General features: G+C 36.9%; 1 protein-coding gene across 20 annotated transcripts in view; it reads left to right on the top strand.

The window, feature by feature from the left end:
- ANK2 (ankyrin 2) overlaps positions 1 to 25,044 on the top strand; it is a 272,404-nt gene that overhangs the window by 206,575 nt on the left and 40,785 nt on the right. For 7 of the 20 annotated variants that reach the window (XM_036064265.1, XM_036064264.1, XM_030313228.1 and 4 more), the window contains 7 exons: positions 2,649 to 2,751; positions 3,382 to 3,485; positions 14,888 to 15,112; positions 17,738 to 17,892; positions 20,138 to 20,349; positions 20,928 to 21,132; positions 24,178 to 24,274. In XM_036064265.1, coding sequence (XP_035920158.1) covers positions 2,649 to 2,751; positions 3,382 to 3,485; positions 14,888 to 15,112; positions 17,738 to 17,892; positions 20,138 to 20,349; positions 20,928 to 21,132; positions 24,178 to 24,274 — 1,101 coding nt within the window. Of the gene's footprint in view, positions 1 to 2,648; positions 2,752 to 3,381; positions 3,486 to 7,980; positions 8,017 to 14,887; positions 15,113 to 16,645; positions 16,745 to 17,737; positions 17,893 to 20,137; positions 20,350 to 20,927; positions 21,133 to 24,177; positions 24,275 to 25,044 lie in introns of all 20 variants that reach the window. The other 13 variants (XM_036064261.1, XM_036064260.1, XM_036064259.1 and 10 more) reach the window with 6 other exon arrangements.

The following is a 25,044-nucleotide window of genomic DNA, read 5'->3' as shown; positions in this document are numbered from 1 at the left end:
TTTCTTTTCTGTTGAGGCTTTAGGAAAGATAAAAAACAAAACAAAAAAAAAAACACCAGTACTTTTGGCCCTCTGATTCAAACCAGTTAAGAGATAGACCCAGGTATCAAGTAGATAGATATCAAAACAATTTATTACTGATGCATAGATTGCAAAATGCAGCTCTGTGCTTGCAGCCAAATGAGTTCTTTAAGACTTCATTCCCAAGCAGACAGACATCCACCGAGTTATAGTATCACCCTGAGTGTGGCAATTGAGACCCAACTGCCTTCTTTCAAAGTTCAGACCTTTATAGTGGTGGCAGTTATGCCACTAGGTCTTATTTCATGTACCTTTATTGCCAGTTTGTTCCCATCCAAGCTAAATTTCCACTTTCTCTTTGAGACCTGTGTTTCCGCTATTCCAGTGTCGCGTTTAGGAGTCAATTCTACCTACTGCCAGAGTCTCTACTCGCTGTTGTGAGCAGGCATGTCTAATCCTGTACCTCAATGCCTCTTGCTCCTTTTGCACTATTCATTCATATAGATCTAGCACATTTACATGTGTAAAGTTACAACTTGGAGCTCTGAATTCTAAAGCCATGGATAGAGCTAATGTAATCTACAAATCTGAGCCGGGTAAGAACCTGACAGGGGAAGATGGTTGACCCTATAGACAGACCTATCATTGTAGGAAGCTGATCCTTCACACCTCCCTTTTCTCTTCTCTTGGCCAAATTCAAAACAAAATAAAGCAAAGTAGAATTAAGACCTATGTATCTCTTGCTGCCTGGTACAAAACATATACAAGTGGATCTTAGCTATCTTCATGATTTAAAGCAGGGGAAAAAAAATTTACTCAGCAGTTGAGACGAGCTTTTGCTGAGATTACAGATCCTTTCCCCCAATAATTTAATCTCTTTTCATCCTCAAATTCAAGGTTAGGCCAAAGTTAATCATAGTAGCCTGCAGCCTGTTTGTGAAGTGCACCATCGAAATCCCAACTGCACAACTGTAAAACCAGCCCCAATATCAGCTGCCAGGACTAAAACCCCTATGGATGGGCTCACTAAGGTGTCTGGGCTGCTCCTGCCTTTGCTGTGTCTGGAGCCTGAATCTTCGAGAGCCTATATAACACAAAATAGTGAATTCCCAAATTAGATTTCTTTGTATTATAAACACACATTTATATAGGATCCGACAATCAGCTGCTTTGCTTCACGTCACTTTACCCTCTGATATTCCAGGTCTATTTTAGGGGCATAAAACCTACAGCAGGATAAGAGGGTGAAGGCCCTAACTTCCTATGAATTATCTACCAAATGATGATTTCCTCAAAGATAATTGAAGTTGGCTATATTGGCACTTCATAAAAATGACAGTATAAGGCTTACAGAAATAGGTATATTTGCAAAATGAAAATAGTTTTTGCTCAGAAATATGCTAACCTGACATTTAGTCCATAATTCTACAGTGCTTCACTGGCCAAATGCCTACTAGCTGAAAGTAAATGAAACTTTGCTTCTATAAATATTGTGAAAGCTTGCACATCTCTATTTTTCCCTATGGGCTTTGGGCTAATGTTTTGAATACAGATATTTAATTCTTAGACTAACACGTATAAAATATATGAGCTTATATGAGATCTCAATCTATTTGTCATTTGATTGTGCAAATTGATTAGGAAGGAATGAATTGCAGTTATGCAAATGTCAAGTTTTACCCGTCACATTTGCGTATATCATTCCGAAGTTTGAAATTCAGATTTATCAAAAATATACAGCATCAATTATCAAGGCCTAAATCCCATTTTGAAAGCAAGCCTCATTTTTTGGTTGTGTCCACTGGCAGTTTGTTTTTGTGCTGGCAGATGTGTCTGTGTTCTGGTTGGTGCTTAGAAACGGTTTCTTGTGCTCTTGCATCTCATCGCCACAGCAACCGGCACTCTTTGGTGCTTCACTCACCACACAGAGGACATGCAAAGGGAACAATGCTGCCCTTTGAAATAGCATTGTTGGAGACACCAGAGACAAACAAGAGGAACTCCACTTCCGCAGGAAGCATGCATCTGGTCACAGTTCATTTCACTCTGTACCTTCCAGGGGAGTGCACCAGTGTTGAGTCATTCACAGTTGGAGAGGAGGAGAATGAAGCATGGAGAGAATGGAAAAATGAGAGAAAATGAAACCTGTGCTTTCATTTTGTTCTCTCTGAGGGTGGTCTATTCCCCGCCCCCCCCCTAATATTTTTCTTAGTTGCAGGGAGATTAACATTTAACACAGATTTAAGCAACCTATTCTGGCATTATTTCCTGTGTGAATTTCTTGTCCTGGCAGTAAGTAAACTACAGTGGCTGGTTTCAAACACTTCTGGGAGGAAAATAAATCAGATTAGAAGGATCAAATTTTCACTTCTGGATTCCCTTGTGCCCTTGCCATTGAGTGGTAGGAACCAGTCAAAAGATGTGTTAGTTTAGTTGTTGGACAGAAAGGTAGGGCAACACAGAGACCTGGGTTTTCTTCTCCCATGGTTGCGATTAATGTCCCCCTGGAAGTTGCACTGTTAGCTAATAGCAGGCTTTTTTCACTCTCCTGCTCGGCTCATCCTTCCATCCTCCCAACCCTGCCACTGCTGTTGGTACATGACCATGGCCTCCTGCCAACCTACCAGCCTTCGATCCTTCAGTTCCGACAGGTCTCACACCCTGAGCCATGCCTCTTACCTGAGGGACAGTGCCATGATTGACGACACGGTTGTCATCCCCAGTCACCAGGTACGTGACTTTTTACTTTGACGTTTCAACTTTCTGGAGAGCTTTTGAACATTACTGGTTGCTGAAGATGTCCAGAGAAAGTTTTTTTTGTGTAAAGAAAATCCTTTTAATGTGGTTGACAAGCTAGGATAAGAGTATGAGGACTTTTCCAAAGTGATATGCTGCATGTTAATTCTTCTGTGGAGATTATACATTAAATCGATTTCTTTATAAAATACCTGTTAAAGGAAAAAGTGAGATAGGATGCATTTAAGGTATAAAATGAAAGGTACAGGTAAAGATATTATATTTACCTTATATTTAAAATTGTTTTCAATTCCCAGAAAACAGGGAGAGGCAATTATGGGATATTTTAATCTTAGATGTGATTTTATCAGTTTTGGCTGGTTGGATATAGAGAAATAGATGGGAATACCTATCTTTAAAGATAATTTCACAAATGTGGTCTTATGTCAACAGTGTAATTTAAATGGGAATGCATTATAAAACATGCATTTTAAATGACTTGGTCTTATATTTTTAAATGAAAAGGTGGTAATACCACTTTCTTGTGATACTTTTTAGAGTTCATTATATTTTATTCACTTGGAAGAAAGTATTTTTGTTAAATCCCGTGTTCTTTGTATTTAGGTGTCAACTCTAGCCAAGGAAGCAGAAAGGAATTCTTATCGTCTCAGCTGGGGCACTGAGAACTTAGACAACGTGGCTCTTTCTTCCAGCCCTATTCATTCAGGGTAAGTAAATCAATATTATGTATCCAGATCGAGAGGTAAAAAGAGATGAGCTTGAAAATAACAGCTTTGTCCAGTAGCTTTAGCTGATGGCTAGCTTACAGGGGAAGTGACCTTTGTTTAAACTTGTAAATAACATTGCTTTATCCAACATGGACTCGATCTACACAAACAAACCTGCCCAAAGAGTTGAATTCAGCATAGAAAAAACTGACTGTTTTTTAAAATAACTAGTAGAATTGCGTCAGACAGCTTGCTAACTAACCAGAATATACCAGTGGCCTCCTTACTGTTCACATTTTGTCTGAAAGATATCTTTAAAAAGAGGGACAGGATCACTTGCTTTCTAGAAAGTTCTGTTTTTCTAAGGTTAACGGACTAGTTTAATAAATGCCTTTCCTCACATATTCACGCATTTAAAATAATGTTTACAGACGTTTGAATCACACAGATAGAAGAGTTCATATACTGTTTGAAGTAGGGGTATACCAAAAAGGGAAATTTTAATGCAACCTGTCAGGTTCTCAGTCACCTTCTAAAAGTTATCCAGATATATAGTCATTATGCATGAAATGCTCCCTCTTTGTATAAACCCATTAAAAAGTAGGATTACTTAGAGTTAATAATTTTGAACATACTTAAGATGTTCGTAAAATGTAAGAATTCAGTTATGAAAATAATTTGCTTAAGGAGTTTTAAATTGTTTCACTCTTTGCAAAAGATTATTCCCTTACATTTTGGTAGTTCAATTTGTATAGTAATTTTATAACTACATAAAAGCTTTTAAAAATATTTGTCATTTAATCATTTCCATTTTCATTTAAAGAAGCCTCACTTGTATTTTATCCGTGCAATACTTTAATAAAATTATTATCCAAACTCCTATCCATAATCCCTGGAACTATTTTGAGTGGTGGATCCTTTCTTATTTTTATTATTCTAAAATATTCTCCTTTCAGAAAAGCTTTGAAGATACTGTAGTTAAATTTGGGATCTTGTAGTCTAATTTTCTACTATAGGCTCATAGAATTTAAACTAGTTACATAGATTTGAAAATAATCATAATATTCTTTTCCTTTTTAATAAGTAAAAGGCTTCCTGATACAAGAGTTATTTCAAGTGAATAAAAACCAAGTTAAACATCATCCAAATTTACTAACTTTTTTTAGGTGTAAAGAGATAATTAAAGTCTGACAGCTATCATTATTCTAAAGACATAACATTACATTTTCTCCCAGATTTCTCCCACATGCTAAGGAGGAAAGAGTCTTGGACCTAGATAATGAAGGACAATAGATCAGAATCTAGACATCAATAAATATTTGAAGTCTATACCAGCCTACAAAGTGAAAGTTATTTTAGGCAAGTGTGATTAAATATCAATAGCTGAATTTATAGGAGTCAAAGTGTTATGGTAGTACTTCAGTTTCAGAATAAATATTTACTTTAAAAGGAATTCCTTAAACCTTTTAACTACTGAAGGGCATAAACTATTCAGCTTAAGTACATCAATATACACACCAGTTGTATAAACTAGAAACATGCCTAAGTAATTCTAGTTAATTACTTATGATGAAACAAGATCATCCACTGTTAAAATTAACCACTTATTAGATAAGGATGTTTAAACTCCTGGTCTGTAATAAGCCAATTTTTCTATAAACTTCAACATGATCATTGATTCTAAACAATTTTCAACGCTGGCTGTACATTAATCCCTCAGAGCTTTAAAAAATACTGATACCCAGTCCCCCAATCAACTACAATTACATTTAAATCTTGTTGTTGGGGTCTTAGCATTGGCATTTTCTACCAGCACCAGTAGTCCAAATAGTCTGTTTTAATATAAACTGTTAGAAAGGAACAACTTTGCCTAAAAGCTTTGATTACCAGGGAGATCTAGGTAATTAACATATACTAGTTCTCTCAAATGTTTTTTATCTCTTCCATTCACTTATTTATTCTTCACACATTGCTGAATTCTACAAGGTACTCAACCTTGTGTCAGGCACTAAGGAAAATAGATAAGTAAGATCTAACCTCTACTTTTAAGAAACACACCTCTCTGTTGTTTTTGAAGTTGGAAGACAATCAGTGGAAGGCAGATAACATGTTGGTTATTCAAACACTAACCAAAGTGTGCTTTGGAGTCAGACCAATCAGAATTAGTTCCCAGCCCTGCACTGGCACAGGACACTGGGCAAGTTATGTAAAATATCTATTTACATAATTTATCTATAAGTTTCAGTTTATAAGATGAGTGTTATATTTGGATCCCATAAGGGAGCTTTATGGATTCCATGCCTTTAAATAATTAGCATTTGCCTTGAAAGAATATGTACTCATATAAATAGCTATTAGTATTATATAACCCTCATATACACCTTCTAAATCCTTCACAAATTTCAAATAAGTTAAGCAGAATGTATTCAGAATACTTTAAGTGACAATACCACTCTAGTATAATTCATAATGGTAATATTTGACTTGTTATTTTTATTAGGTTATATCTAGTGAGGTCTCTAGAATTTGAATGCAATGCCACAGATGACTCTAATGGGATGAGTAATTACACTGAACACAAGGATTTTGAGTGTCATGGTATTTGAAAGCTACCATGATATTAAAGGATATGAATAACATTCATTATATCATATCATCTATAATTTCTCTTTTTCATTTTGTTCATTATACACCAGGCACCCGTGCAGTCATTTTTATATAGTTTTTAGGGAACTAAGTTTTTCTTTAATTGATTGGGAGAATTCTTAAGTCACTTCCAAATCTACCCAAAATGTAAGGAATAGTTGATTTTTAGATAAAGGGGATAATAAAGTCAGCATTTTTTTGCATATGCCTCTAATTTTATGTATAATGTTCTATTTGATTCCATAAAGGGCTTTTAGATTAATAGAAGTCACACTTTCTACCAAAAGTAGTATTAGTAATTTTCTTTAACCTCTGCTCTATTTTTTGAATGACTAATGTCCATGACTACAAAAGAGTAGGTATCCGTGCTTAAAAAAAACAAAAAACAAAAAACAAAAAACAAACCTGTTCTGCACCCAGTATATACAGCCACTATCTGGCGAAAGAAAGGCTGACAGTAATATTTTTGTTGCTGTTCTTTGGATCGTGTTACTGATTCACAATCTAAACAGTCATTTCTAGCAAGACCAGTCATGAGTATACCAACATAAGCTTGGGCAAAGAATTTGAAGTTTTTAATTCTCCTCCATTTCATAAGTGCATAATGAATTAACAAATAAGGCACAGTTTCTAGTAATAGTTTGTGATTCATTTTAAATGTTATTATTTCAGTGGTATTATTTTTATAGTCCTTTAATGACAGCCAATGCCAACAATTAAATGCCACTTCATGATGTTATGCTCAAATATATTACAGGAGCTACAAACCTATAAGAGAGTGATCTTTTAAAGGACTCCTTTTTCATTAAAACATGGTGACAATTTGCTGTGAATCTAAACCTACTCTAAATAAAGTCAACAAAAACACTTATGAAGGTAATTAGTTTCAAATAGTGGAAGGTGACATTAGAAGGCAAGGAAATCAAGGACTGTTTCTCATTTGACAATATTTATCAAATTCCTATAGCAGTTAATTTAGTTTGTTTATGTATTTCAGACAATCCCAGTTTCTTAAGGTACATGAGGGTAAATTCTTTTGGATGAAGACAATTATTTTCTGAGTGGCAGAACAACTGTTTTGTAAGGCTGGATTTCTGGTTCATTAAACATGTATCCCTTTGTATATTGTCAAGTGTTGAAAACACAAGTGAATCATATGAAAACTTACGGAGGGTTTTGTGGAAAAGCAGACTCAGGGTGAAGAGGCATGAAAGGACTAGAAAATGGGATTAGACAGTGTGGCCCGTGAGAACAGTAAACCCAAATCAGGGACATGAAAGTCTTGAAAAAAGCATAGTTTTTTGTTACCTGCTAGTAGGTAATTAATGTTACCTTCTCTACCTTATAGTTGATGCTACTGTTTGTCATTGAAGCTATTTAAATTGTGCCTTTTCTGCTTGCATTTCTTTGGAAGAAGACCAAAAGGGCATTACCGTTATTTTTGAAAGTATTAAAAGTATGACTGAAAAGTTTGGAGACTATGCTCCATCAAATCAAAGACTGTGATTTTTATTACAATGCCCCTTGGTGTTTGGCAACTTCCCCAGGACACTCAGACTTTGTTACATGACCTTCCCCCAGCCAGTGTTGAATAAGGCTATAAATCCAAATCCAGTGATTTTATCACATCCCCAGTTCCCTGAACTGGGAGTCACTGCGAACCCCCATACCTTGCTCTTCTCTCCGCATTTGCATAGAGCTATATTTCATTTGTATTTCCATCTTTTTTCAGTGAATACTGTATTGGTGTATAAGTAATATATTTTGGTTGAAAGTCACTTCTGATTTCCTTCTTTATATTTCACTTTATCCATTCCTTCTCTGTGCTAAAGTATCTATTCTGTTGCAGCCGCACCTCTCCATGTCTTGATCGTGACAACAGCAGGTGAACTTCTGCATAATTCCTTCTCTGAACATGTCGCCTCCTCCTCTCCCCCTTTCACCATCTCCTTCTGCATATACCCCATCTCAGGATGCTTTAGTGTGAAGATACCTAGCCAGAGAGAGAGAGAGAGATTTATATTCTCCAAATTGTGGTCATTTCTGAATTCTCTTTCTCTGTGGTGAAAGGAAAGTGGGTATTTTTTTTTTCCTTTGGAAAGTAGGTGGGGTTGCACCACAATTAATGTAGAGCTACTGTGAGAGCCTGTTTTGGACCTGAGTCTCCACATCTCTACTTCTTTGGTGAGAAAAAGTGCTACATAGAGCTGAAGAATGTTATTTTCAGCTTTTATGCAAATTGGTTGAGCTATTTTAGTTATATTGTAGGTTATGATTTTAAGTGTCACTTAGCAGGGTTTTTTTTTTTTTTTTAACTATATTCTAGGTGAACCAAAGTCTGAAGATTTATTAATAGGGCATTTCTTTGCTAGTACTGCTTTAAGTGCAACCTTTTGATATTTTGGAAATTGTGCTATAGAATGATTCTAGCCAGTTTTCTAAAAATATCTATTCTTCATTATTTCAATAAAGTTATTTTTAAAGGTTCTTATCAGACTACTGATTATAGTATTTTTATTGTACAGTAATTCACCATGATACCACAGCTGTCTACAAATAAGACAGTTTTTTATTTTCCAATTTTGGAATTCAAATTTCAAATCCATCCTTTTACTTTTTCTGAAACACACAGTAAATATTCTGTTTCTACACTATGAACGTTGTGAGTGTAAATAATTGGGGATTTTTTTTTACAAATTGGAGCCAATTTTTTTTCAAAGCGATTTTCCACCAGTTTTTCAGTCTATGGAATTTGGAGAGGTAGGAAGGAATTAAGGGAGTTTAGAGAGGAGAAAGAGCTCACGATATTGTTTTCTCCCCATAACCCCAGAAATCAGATTTAATTTAAGGCCCTCTTGCTATGTATATGTGGATCACTGAAGCACCCTGATGACTTTTTTTTTTTTTTCCTATTTTCACCCAGTAACTAACTCTGAATGCTGTTAATTCCCTGTCCCCACCCCTGGATGAATTAAAAGTAAACCTAAGGATTAGTAACTTTTGGGGTGGAGGATGTAGTCCTCAAAAGACCAGAGTCATTGTTTTCTGCTGCCTCCTCTGAAGCATGTACCTGTTTAGCTAATCAAATTGTGTATTTGCAGGCAAATCATCTGCATAATAATGGTGGACTGCTTTTGCTTTTATTCTTTTTAAATTGTGATAACACTGTATCTCACAATTTAGAAAACATCAGAAAGACTTTCTGTTTTGCATGATTGCTGAATTTCATTTGGAGAGTAAGATATGCAATTGAAGCTGAGTATATTCTGTGATAAATTTTGTCTGTACAGTCTTCAGTCAGTGTTCAGTGGAATGTGCGTACACATTTTCTCCAAAACTGTTCGTTGACTGTTTTAAGCATCCAGCGAAATAATCTATATTTCTTGCAGTAAAAGCAGTTTATTTTCCAAATAAAAATTCTTACAGAGCGTCTGACGTGAAACATTTCAGTAGGTTTCCAAACTTTAGTTAACAGGAAATGGTACATAGAATTTTAACACCAGCTCACTTTAGAGTTTATTTAGCCCGAATTCTCTCATTTTGTGGATGAGAAACTTGAGGTCCATGGTTACAGCAGTAATTCAAACAGAGATAGATTTAATGATAGATGACGGATAGATCCAGGAAAGAGCAATGTACTTGCTCCATTATCTTGTGCCCTGTGATAATAGCTTACTTAAACAGTGAAGTTCATAAACTAATAAAAACTCCACCATTGTATTAAACTGCTTTAGCAAGTTCCATGTTCATTTTAAATATCTGATAAAAGGTTAGTTTCTCTGTTTCTTAGGTGTTGCATTATATTGCACTGTAGTTTTTAGACATTCGAAATACACAAAATCATATGGGTGTAGGGAATGAAAAGGATGGGCAACAAGCCTTTACTGACTTCTAAATGCTTTACCCACACATGATTTAATCCATGCTACACCCTCGGTGGTAATACGATTCTCCCTCATTGAGACAGGCTTAAGTATTTTTTTTTAATATTTATTTTTGAGAGAGGAAAGAGAGAGAGAGAACGGGAGAGGGACAGAGAGAGGGGGAGACACAGAATCCGAAGCAGGCTCCAGGCTCTGAGCTGTCAGTACAGAGCCCACGTGGGGCTCGAACCCACAAACTGCAAGATCATGACCTGAGCCTCCCAGTTGCCTCACAACAAGGCTTCAGTCTTAAAGTTCACAAACAGCAGGGCTGAGCTTCAGTCCATATACCATCTCCTCTGTACATATTCAGTTATATGTTTTACTTCTATTCCTTTTACTTCCAAATGTTTACAGTATTATCCCATTTTTAATCTCCTGAAAATATGAGAAAATCCTATTTATTTAATTAACTCTAGTATGTGAGCTGATTCATCTCATGACTCATACCTTCCAGGTTTTCACTTTTTCCTGTGGTACAAAAAAAAAGTGCATGGTCTCTTACAGTCTGTGTTTTACACTGCAGAATAGCTTTACTAACTCTACTACCTATCCGAATAGTGAAACCTTTTGGTATTCTGGTATTTTTAATATAAGTGTTCAAATGCTTACCCAATTTTATATTAGAAATTGTTGGGATTAACGAGCATGTTTTATCTAAAAGACTTTTCATTAGCACTTGAATTAGTATTTCTCTTATTCCCTCTCATTTGAAGAAAAGACTTCTTTTAGTATACAATTCTGCATATTCAGCTTTTTTATTAATGGGTATTCCACAGTTATGTTATTTGAGTCTGTAGACTATAGAGTAAGTTCTGTAGACTTTTTTCTTGCTGAATTTATACACCTTTTTATTCATTCTGACTACTACTATTTAGTTCTTTCATGTCTTCTCTTCTTTCCGTTTCTCTCTTGACCTCTTTCTGTTTTGCTTTCTTCTCAATTCTCCTGCCTCTGTCTCTCTCCCCCTCCTGCCTTCCCTTTCCCTCTTCCCCTCCTGGAAGGCCCCCTCCCTTGCTCTCTGGCGAAAGACAATTCCCTCCCCAGAGCTTGTCATTTTAGGTTAGTCTTGCTACTTCCTTTAGTTAGTTGAGAAAGACACAAAGGCTTGTTTTCTCTGGAAATGTTATTTTTCTTTTCTCTGAATTATGCATATTGACGCTTTAATTTCCCCAATTTGCTTTGGTTGGGTGCAGTACTTAAGTATTACTTCCCAGATCTATATAAACTTAAATTTATCTACTTGCAGCTTTAGCCTTTAAGTTCTTTTATTTTGATTTCCCAATCTTTGGTCTGTCTTCATGAAATTTTCACTCCTAATAAAATCGTTGACTTTGTTATATTCAAACTCTTGATTTTTGGTTACTCCCATTTTCTCCTAATCATCTACCAAGGGAAATAAATATATCAAGTCTCTTATTTGGGGGCAGGAAAAGGCCTATAGAAGAATATTTAACATTGACTATAGTCCTTCCCAACTATTTTGCTATTTTATGAGCTGAAATATCTGGGTGTAGTAATTTGAATGAGTTCTGACTGGATTGGTTGTCCAGAGACCAAATAATTGAATTACCTTCACTTTTGCTGCCTTTTCTCTCTATTAGATATAAATATATACAAGTCCTTACAACTTGCTCTTTTCATTCTTCCATTCACTCATTCAACCATTAGTTATTGATGACCTATGTGTTCCATCTACATTGTTCTAGGCATTGGGAGAACACAGGAAGAAATAGGAGGAGCAAGGTCACGCCCAATATGGTACTTACATGGCTCCTGTATGTGGTTATAATTCACTTCTTATTGACCAGGAAACTAAGTGATTCTGAGTAAGCAAAACCATCATGTGAAACCTGGGGCTTAGACTATGAGCATCTTGGCAGGAGCAACTGTATTTTTACTACCAGTATCCTCAGTTCCAAGCAGGGCACCTGGCACTCAGTAGGAGGGAAACAAACATTGCATGCTTCTCATGCATGGGAATGGAAATTATGGAGTAAATAGAACAAAAGAAGATTTCAAAAGGAACAGTCAATGACACAAAATCAGACAAAGTAATCAAACGTTGTTATGGAAACATTGCCGCTAAGAACATAGCTACTTCAATTCACTTTTTTAGAAGATGCACCACCAGAAGATATTTAACATGTTTTTCTAGATAGAGACATCATATAGGCCCTAAGTCATCACTGAAATACATACAGGGGAAACACAATAGCATATAACATGAGGTGGAAATTCCCTAAATGGCTTTATAGGTACAAATAATATTCAAGACTGATAATATTAAGTGGATATATTCGAATAAGTTCTTATGGGTTTGAGTCCCCGTTCTATTGTTCAATGGTGACAGTAATCAAAACATGAAAAAATTTAAAGAAGGTAGAGAAAGTCAGAAATATTGCAATGCATTTGGAACATTTGGAATATTTCAGCTACTAGTTGAAACTTAGTGTTGCCTCGTTTTTATAAAAATTGACATAAATATCATTGTCAAATAAAAATAATATGGAGAAGAAACTTCTGTATTCATCTAGAAGTGTTACCAGTTTTTCTTTAACTTTTAAAGAAAATGTTTATTTTGAGAGCGACAGAGTGAGCACAGGTGGGGGAGGTGTAGAGAGAGAGGCAGACAGAGACTCTAAGCAGGCTCCACACTGTCAGTGCAGAGCCCAGTATGGGGCCTGATCCCAGGACTGTGAGGTCATGACCTGAGCCCAAATCAAGAGTCAGACACTTAACTGAGTGAGCCACCTAGGTGCCCTGAAGTGTTACCAGTTTTACATCCTTTTGAGCTATAGAACATTGTAAGAAACAAATAGAAAATAATTATTTTTAAGAATTCATACTTAGACAAGTAGTAAGAACAGCAGCCAACATTTTTTTTTTTTCATTTTGTTTTGATAAAGCCCAGAAACATCTATTCTTGAGTACTGAACAATTGATTACGCTCCTCAGTTTTTGCCCTATACTAAAAACTTAGGGGGTTGGGTGTGAGGGGTAGTTCTAGGCTGGCTCCTGCATGTGAGAAGGACAGTGACAGTTCTCGTGGTCTCGTCCTGCATGATGTGCTTCAGACAGGCACTCCAGGCTCCCTCACATCCATTTTTATTACTAGCAACAGGATTTCTGTTTAATAGCATGCTTAGTGAGTTCTGTGTTCTGCTATGAGGAAGATGCTAACATATTTCCATCACTTGTCTAAAAATAACATCAAGGTATTGTGTTTCTATCCTTACTTTGATGAAATACCTTTCAAATGTTTTAAGTGTCGTCATGGATGTGATATCTAGATACGGTGAATCTGATGTAGTTCTGTGCTTGTTAAGCTCTAAATAGATCCATAATACACCTGTATGTTGCTTTCCTTTTTTTGTTTTGGTATATAAAGTCTTGCAAATGCGATGAAAATTGGGAAGGATAGTAATGTAATCTGTATAAGGGTGTACACATTGTTTGTGTCTTTGTGTATATGTGTACAACACTCAGATTGCCTGGTGTAATTTTTGCTGCTTAATGAAATAAGTACCTCCAAGACTTTAATGAGTGTTAGGACTATCAGGGTGACAATAACTCACACTAAGCTGTAGCAGGATCCTTTAAGACCATCCCACAGGAAGCAACTTCAAGGTTAAAACTAATCCTTTTTCTTGGTACTCTTAAACAGAATCACTTGGATTATAGTTCTTTTATTCAGGAACAACTCATTTGGCAGAAAAGGAGCAAAATAATAGGAATAGGAGCCTTTACATTTCTAAATTATTAGCTGTGATTTTCCATACACAGCTTACTATACTTTGGGGAAAATCATGATGCACAGATCTCTCCCATTAGCATGAGCCCAGGGTTTCCCACTTCAAAACACAGAGTAGAGATGATTTGTTATCTTATTTCCCGCCCACCCCATCTTTGCTTTAGTTACAATGGTATGGCAGAGGGATTCCTACTTAAGAACTGAAAAAGTGCATGTGAATCAGTAAACTCATTCTATCCAAAACGTTTAGTTTTTCCTTCTCCTTTAGAATGCAGTAAGTTAAATACCTGCATCCTGGGTAAGACGACGTTAGAGCAGGATGCATGTACATGGGTTTGATCTTGGGAAAAGCCCTGTGAATCTTTTTTTTTTTTTTTTTTTTTTTAGGTCATAGAATTAAAGTGGGGTGGGCAAGATGCAATTTTGAAAAGTCAGGTTGAATTAACTTAGAAAAAGTGCAATTTGATATTTATTTATTTGTTTATTTATTTAGGGAACATGTAGGGGAGGGGCATAGAGAGAGAATCCCAAGCAGGCTCTGTGCTGTTAGCGCAGAGCCTGACATGGGGCTCAAACTCACGAACCATGAGATCATTACCTGAGCCGAAATCAAGAGTTGGATGCTGAACTGACTGAGCCACCCAGGCACCCCAAAACCACAATTTGTTTTTTTCTCTCTATCCGTAAACTATGTGGATTTTTACGGATATACCTAGAAAGGAGAAGTCTTTACATTTACAACAAAAGAAGACTCACTGGTGTTCATTATATAATTTCATCCCACTTTCTTTCTGAGTCAATTGGACAGATTTTGAATTTATAGTTTGTATTTAACATCGGTATTGTCAACAAAAATTAGAATTCTTCTATAAAGATCAAAATAATACAAAAATGAAAACAATGACAAAACAGAAAGGCACTGACATAAAGTAAAATAACTTTTAAAGACAAGTATTTTGCCACCATGCCAAAAAATAGAAATGAGAGTAAAGCTTTACGGGAAAGAATTAACTTGGCAAAGCTTGTTTATCTGGTTCCAATATTTCAAAACACAGCTAATCTTCTATCTTAATTTTTAGTTTCCTGGTTAGTTTTATGGTGGATGCCCGAGGTGGTGCGATGAGAGGGTGCAGACACAATGGGCTCCGTATCATTATTCCACCTCGGAAATGTACTGCCCCAACTCGAGTCACCTGCCGTCTTGTCAAACGTCATAGACTGGCGACAATGCCTCCAATGGTGGAAGGAGAAGGCCTGGCCAGTCGTCTGATCGAAGTCGGACCTTCTGGTGCTCAGTTCCTTGGGTAAGGGTTTCTGATAAACCTCCCACTTAGTCACGGATGAGCTTGTGTCCTCTACATGAAATCACTAGGATGGAATGGAAAAAGGTACGTCAAAACGTCGTGAAGGAAGATTGGCCCATGACATTTTTTTTTTTAAATTAGAAGTAGCACCTCCATGCTTGACTCCAATTATATGCCTCTTATTTTAAGGCATTAATGAGTTCAACATTCAGGTGAATTATTATCCTTTCTCTTTGGATGTTACCATAACCGCTAGACTCCCAATGTGAATTATCATGTTTTAGCCATTGGTAGGTTTTTTTTTTTTTTTTTTTTTCATCTGAGACTCACCTCGTCAAATCATAACGAAAAATACTACTCTATTCCAAACGCAAATTTAAACTCTTGTGTAGTAATGAAATGGAACGATTATCTTTGGAAATCAGTGTTGTCTTTATATAAGAATATCCAAAATTTTACTCTATGTGATTTGTCTTTTCTGTCATCAAAATTGCTACCTTGAGTCTTAAAATTACACTGGGAGTCTCTTTAGTTGTAGTTTTCCCTAAGATGACAAAATCAAGACTAACTTCTGCCGTGCTCATTTTAGCAGTTTTGAGCAGAAGTGAGCATTTCTTCTTTCTTCTGTTTATACAGCTGCTGTTATATTAAAGTGGTATTACAATATGCCAAAAGATGAGTAGCTGCCCCTGAAAACTGACAAAAGGATGAAGTTTTGGAGGGGGACAAGTTTCAAAATATTTTGAAACAAATCAATTTTATTTAAGTCTTGTCACGTCAAGTCGTTGTTGTCAAAAATTGAGAGAAAATCCTATTAATCACGAACTCTTTGCTTTGCTACTGTCATTTTGGGGAGAAGGTTTGCTTTAGAACTCAAGGAATGTTCTAAAGTCTTGTAATTTGGAGCAGACTATTAATGAGTTGCTGCAAATTATGTTCACACCTGAAAAGGGGTGTCTGTGTTTCCCAATTATAGAAACCACCTCCCATGTCCTCCTAAATGACCAGAGATTTAGAAGGAGCCTGTGAAGTTCTGGGTTGCATCAGAAAATGCCAGTATGGTTGGAATAATTCCCCAGTGAGCCCTTTCATATTCTGTGCCAGGCCCTCTTCCCTCCCTCATGCTCAGGTAGTTTTAGGCTTTTTAATAAATTTCACATCTGTTGAGGAATATCCATGAAAACATCTGGCCTCTATCCCGAAGTCAGAGTTTTTATTATATTCCCAACAGCTTGGTCTTTCCTGTGGAGCATATATTTTTTTTTTGTCATTGTTTATTTTTTGGCTCATGCCCTGGCAGTGAACCTAAACAGGGTCAGATCAAACACCCAAGTGTCTCCTTCCACGTGCCTCCATTGTACACTTTGGGTCTCAGTTCCTTGCTCTTTGTGACCAATGGAGGGGGCAGAACCAAACGCAGTGTGAAACCAAACTTCACCCTGTTGATCAGCTGGTGACGCTGGGGTTCTGTGGAAAACAATACCTGAAGCTTACTTATGTTCTTTCTTTCACTGCTGCTTTGGATGTACTCAGTAAACTTCACCTGCCAACGGCCCCTCCCCCACTTAATGAGGGAGAAAGTTTGGTCAGCCGCATCCTTCAGCTGGGGCCTCCTGGAACCAAATTCCTTGGGTAGGAGTGACTTAAAACAAATTGATGGCTGCTGGCCCCCATTCTTCTCCTTCTTCTGCAATATGATTTCTCTTTTTGTCATTGTGCCCATGACATGTCCCTCCCTATGATTTAAATTCTGTATAACCTATCTTTAGTGGACCATTTCTGACCCTTGTGGTATGTGACTTTTATTTTTGAGTGACGTTTTTATATCTTTTCCCTTAAAGTGCTGTGACCTTCATTTTCGTTTAAAGCATGAGATCTGCCTAGTTGTACTATGTGCTAGTTACGATGTTGTTATGATGAATTTGAAGTCTGTATCAAAGCAACCTGGACTGAAAAATCAAAAGCCTCTATAATTTTTGAGAGTGAATGCGACCTAAAAACATCAGGGCAGTGCATGTTCTGGATCCTGAATATAATAGGCATGGGACACAATTGGGCTATCTACTGAGGCACTCAGTTAGGGCCACACTGTGTACACATGCCTATTGTTCCCTTGAATGAAAAAGATATTTAAATAAGCAAAAAACATGAGTGCATGTCTCTTTAGTTCCCAAGTAGTTAACTTTTGTGACATCTTTTCATTTACAACACGTCAAATTATGCAACATATGAGCCATTTTCCTTCTTAAACCATTTTGTCATTTGCACCTTGTAGAAACTGTTTTAGGAGATTGGCACACCTCATGGATATGCATGCACATTTCTTTTGGTTAAATGTGTTATACTTACATTTATCAAAGGAGAAGTTCCAGAATGCCACATGCACTCACAGGGAAACATTATTTGGCTTAAGGTAGCAGCATGCCCCTAAGGATTGGTGCCCCTGAGGTAGAATGCTACTGTGTGACCATCTGCTAGCCAATGGGCTCCGGAGGAAAGCCTACTATGCCCCTGTCCCAAGAAAGAGAACAATTCCAGGTCACTTTGCAACAGACAGAGTCAAGGTGCTTGTCTTAATGTTGGCCAGCTCTTGTCTACACTGAATGTTCCGCCTTACTGTGTCAGGCCTGTGATCGTGGAGATTCCTCATTTTGCTGCCCTTCGAGGAAAGGAGAGGGAACTGGTGGTCCTGCGCAGTGAGAATGGGGACAGCTGGAAAGAGCATTACTGCGAATACACTGAAGACGAATTGAATGAAATCCTTAATGGCATGGATGAAGGTACTTCATATTGAGGGTTTTAAAAGAATTCTAAAGTGGAAGCATTCAAATGATATATTTCTTTCTTATGACCTAGGGATGTGGGCGCGGGGACGGGAGGTGGGTTTGGGTATAGGTGTTCCTTGTGTTATTTTACCACAGCAGGTATTCGGTACGTTCCGGGGTTGGAATGCATAATGAATTTGCCTACTCTTACCTCTGTTATATTCAGGAAAACAAATCCTTTCAGTAGGAAATATCTCATTTAATAAGGAGATATAGCATATTTCCATCCTTATTCAAACCTAAAACATGAGATGGAATAGATGTTGTTTCATTACAGAATGAACTGATACTGGATAATAAATCCATGACTTTTTGAAACGCCTAACAAGACAATTTAGATATAGTTAAGACACTGATAAAAGTGCTAAGCTTTTTTGTTGGAAAACTTACATAAACCCAAAACCAGTGCATTATAGGATAATATGATTTCTTTTGAATTTTCTATTGTTAAGGAGGAAAATTAAGTTCACTCAAACTTCCACATGTAATTCAAACAGGGAGTTAGCCAGGGTAGAATCTCATATATACACCTACACATATAGTTAAGGAATTTATTTTTTCATTAGGGCTTTGAGCTCTGTAAATCCCAAATCTCGCTTGGGCCATTTTGCCACAGGTTGAAATAGTTCCGTGTTACCGGAGGTAATGGATTAATTCTCTGGCATCCTTAGCTTGCACAAATACAGAGTGCCACTTCTAATCCAGGAGATATGTTCCGCTTTAAGTAACCACACAAATAGGGCAAATTCTTTGCCCAAGTGCCAAGAGCATACCAAATTTTGTACAGAACTGGACAGGCAGCTGTAGAGCTATTTGTAATGTGTAGCTTTGGGTATGGCTCACGGATAGGAGGCGTAGCCTGACAGCAGCTACTTTAATATTTCTTTCTGCACCCTGCTGAGGTAGACTAAGAAAAGGGGCCAGCCTTACCCTATCTAAGAAGTAGATGGAAAAAGAAACAATGTCCTCTACATGCATAGGTTAGTATCTTCCAAGCAAGACAAAAAGATCAGGATTTTTACTGATAAAGCTTGTTCCATGCAATATTTAGCTGTTTTCTGCTCCTTGGAAACATTTGTTTTGCCTGCATTTAGGTTTAGGATGTTTTCTTCTGAGATATTTACCTGTCATTAACACTGCCATGAGCATCGGCATCTTGTCCTTGTATTATACTCTACATGTGTATGAAGCTTGTTTTAAAACAAAGAATGGGATTTTTGTATTTTTTGTTCTCTGTGCTTGGAAATGCATTCTTTTGTAAGTATATGCTAGTGTTTGCCAGTGTATCAGTTTCCGATGCCATGATTAGATCCTGGGACTTCTGGCTTTTGCTATCTAGTTATATTCAATAGTCAAGAAAAACATAATTGCTGTTCCTGCCTCTATAATAGATTGCAAATGATTTCTAAAAATAAACAAGTTTCCATTATCTCTGAAAATTCAGTGATTCCCTTAATGCAAATTTTCAGCATTTTAAACCAGTCTGGGTTTGGTGTTGCCCTACATAGCTATACTAATGCAATTTAAAAAGAGCCCATTATCCTGTCTTCCTAATACTAGATGATATGTTTGGTAAGTTAATGGTTTCAGGAGAATATTGAAACCCTGAATTCATAATCGCTGATTTTTTTTTTCTTGTATCTGACTATTTCAGAGACAACCATGTCACTAGAATAAACACGCGAACACAAACCTTACCCTTACAAGACAGATTTTATTCCCTCCCTATTGCCTTGAGAACTGAAAGGGCCATCTTCCTTCTTAAAACCACAATAACTGGTATTTGAGCTAACTTGGAAATTTGCAAAGAAAAGGAGTCCACAAACAATTTCCTGTCTTTCACGTGAACCAAGAATAGAACAGGTTCATTTCCATTTCAGGTTTGCCCTCAAAACCCCTCATTTACAAAGGCAGTGCTGCAATACTGTATCTGGAGCTGGATGCTCTCCTTTCCCAGGGCCCTGCAAAGACCTAGTTTCCACAGAGAAATAAAACGTGCAGACTAAATGCCAATAGGTCTTGAGAGACTGCAATTTTTTTTCTAGTGTTAGGATAGGTAGTCTTGCTTTTTAAATTTTCCTATTTAAAACAAGGCATCTTGCTGCCATACTGGTTTACTATGAACTGTGCCAAGGAGTTTGCTAGAATGTTTTTGGATGGAAATCCTTGCTCTATGAAGATGGGTCATTTCTTGTCTCAGTGCTGGATAGCCCGGAAGACCTAGAAAAGAAACGGATCTGTCGTATCATCACCCGCGACTTCCCGCAGTACTTTGCAGTGGTGTCTCGGATCAAACAGGACAGCAACCTGATTGGCCCCGAGGGGGGCGTGCTGAGCAGCACAGTGGTGCCCCAGGTGCAGGCCGTCTTCCCAGAGGGGGCGCTAACCAAGAGGATCCGTGTAGGCCTACAGGTAGGCCCATGTTGGATACACGTTAACCTAACGTGGATTTTTATTGTAGTGATTGGAAATCAGCTTTTCAAATGGGAAATGCAGTAAAACCTTGGATTGCAAGTAACTCGATGAGCAAACCCTTCTAATAAATTTTAACCAATTTGACAATAAATTTCATATATTGAAAAAAAAATTTTAACTTGATAAACTCTCAGTGTCTTGTAATACAAGGTGTACATGACACTGAATGTCTCATGATCAAAACTGAGCCAATGGTTCTTGAAATTCACTTCGATATACGAGTGCTTTGGATTACAAGCATGTTTCTGGACTGAATTATGCTCACAAACCAAGGTTTGACTGTAAGTGGGTAACAAGTCAAATTATTCCCAGGTGAGCAAAAGCTGCCATTAGAGATTGTAGGTCTCATGAAGTTTTATATAAGTGCTTAGTACTAAACTTAACAATTATCATGTTTGAAGTCACCAAACTGATTTATGGCTAAAAAGTGATACGTGGAGAAGCTTATGTCAAAGAAATTTGACATATATATAATGATATATCATTTATTTTAATATTTTTTTTTCTTTGAAAAGGCTCAACCTATGCACAGTGAGCTGGTTAAGAAGATTCTAGGCAACAAAGCTACCTTCAGCCCTATAGTCACTTTGGAACCTAGAAGAAGAAAATTCCACAAGCCAATTACCATGACCATTCCTGTCCCCAAAGCTTCAAGTGATGTCATGTTGAATGGTTTTGGGGGAGATGCACCAACCTTAAGATTACTATGCAGCATAACAGGTAAGTCACTTGTGACTATGCTAGTAGAAAGTTCCAAAAGAAGTAACGTAGATCATTGTAAATATTCAGTACCTTTGCCATAAGATACCTGTGAGGTTATATGCATTAATTCAGGAAAAGCATTCTAATTAGGGACGGGAAAGGCTAAAGGAAATGAACTTATATTTATTACATTTATATACAGCTCGTATGCCAAACTATTGGACACTTTATATGCATTGTCATTTTAACCTTCACAGTGGCCCCATAAGGAAATGTTAAACCCATTTACACAAAAGGAAGCCAAGGCCTAGTGAAGTTCCATAACTTGCCTGAGATCATACCATACATATTTGCTAGAGTTGAAATTCAAACCCAAATTTATATACCTCTACTCCCAAGCTTTAAGCCTTCATCGAAGACCTCATCTTTTATCTACTGAAAAACAAACACTTGAATAACTATACCCAGTAGTTCAAACTTCTGTCTAGGAACTGATATGTCTTTATCATTAATCTATTAAACCAGCTTTGGAAAAACAAAGTACAGGTTTTTAATCATTAACTGAATTTTGGCCTTTTCAATTGGAAGTTGTAGTAGCTTTCAGATGACTACCACACTCCAGAAAGACATTCCCAGAATATTGGTTTTCTCTGCTCAAAATACCACCACCACTGGGTAAGAGAAAAAAAAACCCACACAAATAATCTGTGTTAAGACTACATAATTTGACTAATTTCCCTATTTAACAGTAAACACATGGTATTGGCATTCAGTAAATATTTATACTGTTGTCAGTAGGAATAACAACCATCCCTGGTTGTTTAGGTATCGTTAGAATTTTTTTTTTTTTCATTTCTCCTCCATATTGAAAGGAATGTTCACTCTTATTTTGTTCTCTTAATTCCCCTTCTAATTAGTGTTTTTCCTCTACTTACGATAGCAAACCATTGACACTTTACCCCATAAGTTTAATAATATGACAGATTTTTAAGATACACAGACTATAATGAGTATAGAAGGAAATCATGCTTCACGTGTGACTTCTTTCCCAATTACCCATTTCTGGTTGTCACCCAGCATTCCTGGGTGTCAGTCTGATACTTTTTGTTCCATGGGTATACAGTTAGTCTCTCTATAATGTGCAACATTCATGGCATGGAAGCAAAAGTAGTAAGACCGAAAAGTGTCTGTGGCACACCCTGACCTTGTAGAAGATCCAGTGAAGATACCACGTGGGCCTAGGTGCCACCTAATCTAGTTATTCAGATGGGTTTATGCTAAACACTTTCTTTTTTTTTAATTCTTTTTTTAACGTTTATTTATTTTTGAGACAGAGAGAGACAGAGCATGAATGGGGGAGGGGCAGAGAGAGGGGGACACAGAATCCGAAGCAGGATCCAGGCTCTGAGCCATCAGCCCAGAGCCCAACGTGGGGCTCGAACTCACAGACCACGAGATCATGACCTGAGTTGAAGTCGGGCGCTTAACCGACTGAGCCACCCAGGCGCCCCTAAACACTTTCTTAAATTTATTTGTTAATTAAAAAATATGTGAAAGTGTTTAGATTTTTGTGTTTTGCTCTGTTATGTGCTTCTGCTAAGAATTAATATTTTAGAGGCCTACTAGAATAAGGTTCCATGAACTTTCTATGATAACTCATTTCTTTCTTTAAGAAAGTTTAGAGTCACAATTTTTCTTCATCTCAAACACACATTCCTCTTGCAGTGCTTTAAGACTCTTTCATCCTTATCTATGCCAACTTAATTTTCCAGTAGAATGAAAGTTTACCTCAGCCTCCATGGTGATTTTTCTATGTATAGAGGTCATTTCTTTAGCATTCATTCATGTGTTCACCCACCTTTCAGTATTTATTGAGCTCTTAATATCTTCCAAGCTTTTTTTTTTTTTACCAGCCTTTAACTACAAATTGAGAAGAAATTTTATTTCTTTTTTTAAAAGTTTATTTATTTTTGAGAGAGAGAGAGAGAGAGAAAGTAGGGGAAGAATGCAGAGAGCTTGAGAATCCAAAGCAGGGCTCAAACTCACAATCTGTGAGATCATGACCTGAGCTGAAATCAAGAGTTGGATGTTTAAGCAACTGAGCCACCCAGGTACCCCAAGTAATTTTATTTCTTAAAATATGAATAAAATATGATAGTTAAAATAAAAAATATGGGGGTGCCTGGGTGGCTCAGTCGGTTAAGCAGCCGACTTCAGATCAGGTCATGCCCCGCGTCGGGCTCTGTGCTGACAGCTCAGAGCCTGGGGCCTGCTTCAGATTCTGTGTCTCCCTCTCTCTCTGCCCCTCTCCTACTCATGCTCTGTCTCTCTCTGTCTCAAAAATAAATAAAACATTAAAATAAAATAAAATAAATAAAATACATACAATAAAATAAAATAAAATAAAATAAAATAAAATAAAATAAAATAAAATAAATGAAGTCCAGGAATAAAAGAATACTTGGATTTTTTATTATCTTAACAAAGTATTCAGCTCCTTGGTTGATCAAAGTATCTTTTCACATCATCAACTGCTACAATTTAAAATATATTCAAAGCCTAGCAATTACAATAAAAGCTTCAGAGTGTTAGATCTTAACTATAGAGAACAAACTGAGGGTTGATGGAGGGAGGTGGGCAGGGGATAGGCTATGGATATTAAGGACATACCTGTTGTGCTAAGTAAGCACTGGGAGTTATATATAAGTGATAAATCACTAAATTCTACTTCTGAAACTAATATTATACTACGTGCTAGCTAGAATTTAAATAAAAACTTGAAACATTAAAACAAAAAGAATGTCAGAGCATAGAATACTTGGTAAGTAATTTGAGGCATTTATTCAAATAACTTCCCTTAAGTTTCTCGAAAGGTAGTGTCTGCTATTTGCTTTCAGTGTGTCATTTTTTAGCATGTGGTTTTTAGACATGTTTCCAATATGTCATTTTGAGGAGTGGGTGGGACTAAGAGGTGAACACAGCCAGAACCACAGTGACTTTATTTTACAATTCAAAGTCTGGAGTTTTGCCCAAATTTTTTTAAAAACAATCCTATTATTTCAGGTGGAACCACCCCTGCACAATGGGAAGATATTACAGGAACTACGCCATTAACATTTGTCAATGAATGTGTTTCCTTTACAACCAATGTGTCTGCCAGGTATGGTTATGCAGCCCAGAAAAGCCCACTATGATATTGCCCCTCCCCATTGTCTTTTGTTTTATTTAGTTTCTTACATCCTTTAAAAGTACATCTTTTTGGTTTGCTTTTAAAGATCATCTGCATGTTCAGATTTTAAACCAGACCTGCCAGCAAATATAATAGTGATGATATAATAACAAAGGACAAGCAGTCAAATTAAAATCTAAGAAAAATAAGTGATTGTCGCTTTGACTGTATGACCTTGACTTTGGTTTTAGCAGCCACCACTGATTTTTCCAGTCCTAAAGGTCTTAGGAAAGATAAATTTCCTGCTGTCAAAAAATAGCCTGAACTACTTTTTCCAACAGAGTAATAAAAACACAAAGCCGGCCATGGCTGGCTTAAGTGGTTTAGAGGTTTCAGTGACCCTTATGCCTTCTAACACATTTACCCATTACCCATGTCTTATCCATTTACATATCACACATCTTTTAAAAGCTGAAGCTATCTAATTTTATGTCATGCACACAAGATTCAGTTTATTTAGTTCCCATTTGCATTGGGATCAGCGGATTGCTAAGCATTTTCCCATTTATTTAATTTGACAACTACAACAACTGTGTGACTTAAATAGAACAGGAGGTATTGTGTCCATTTTACCGATGAGAAAACTAAAGTTGAGAGTGGTTAAAACTTAAATTTCTATTTAGTGGGGAAACGAAAAAATAGAAATTCATGAATAGCTCAGTAACAGTGCACAGCAATACCTGGGTTTGATGGCCCATGTT

This window comes from Lynx canadensis, chromosome B1 (assembly GCF_007474595.2).
Source record: "Lynx canadensis isolate LIC74 chromosome B1, mLynCan4.pri.v2, whole genome shotgun sequence".
Taxonomy (NCBI): Eukaryota; Metazoa; Chordata; class Mammalia; order Carnivora; family Felidae; genus Lynx; species Lynx canadensis.
The sequence above is the reverse complement of the archived record's forward strand: the minus strand, read 5'-3'. Positions and strand labels throughout refer to the sequence as shown.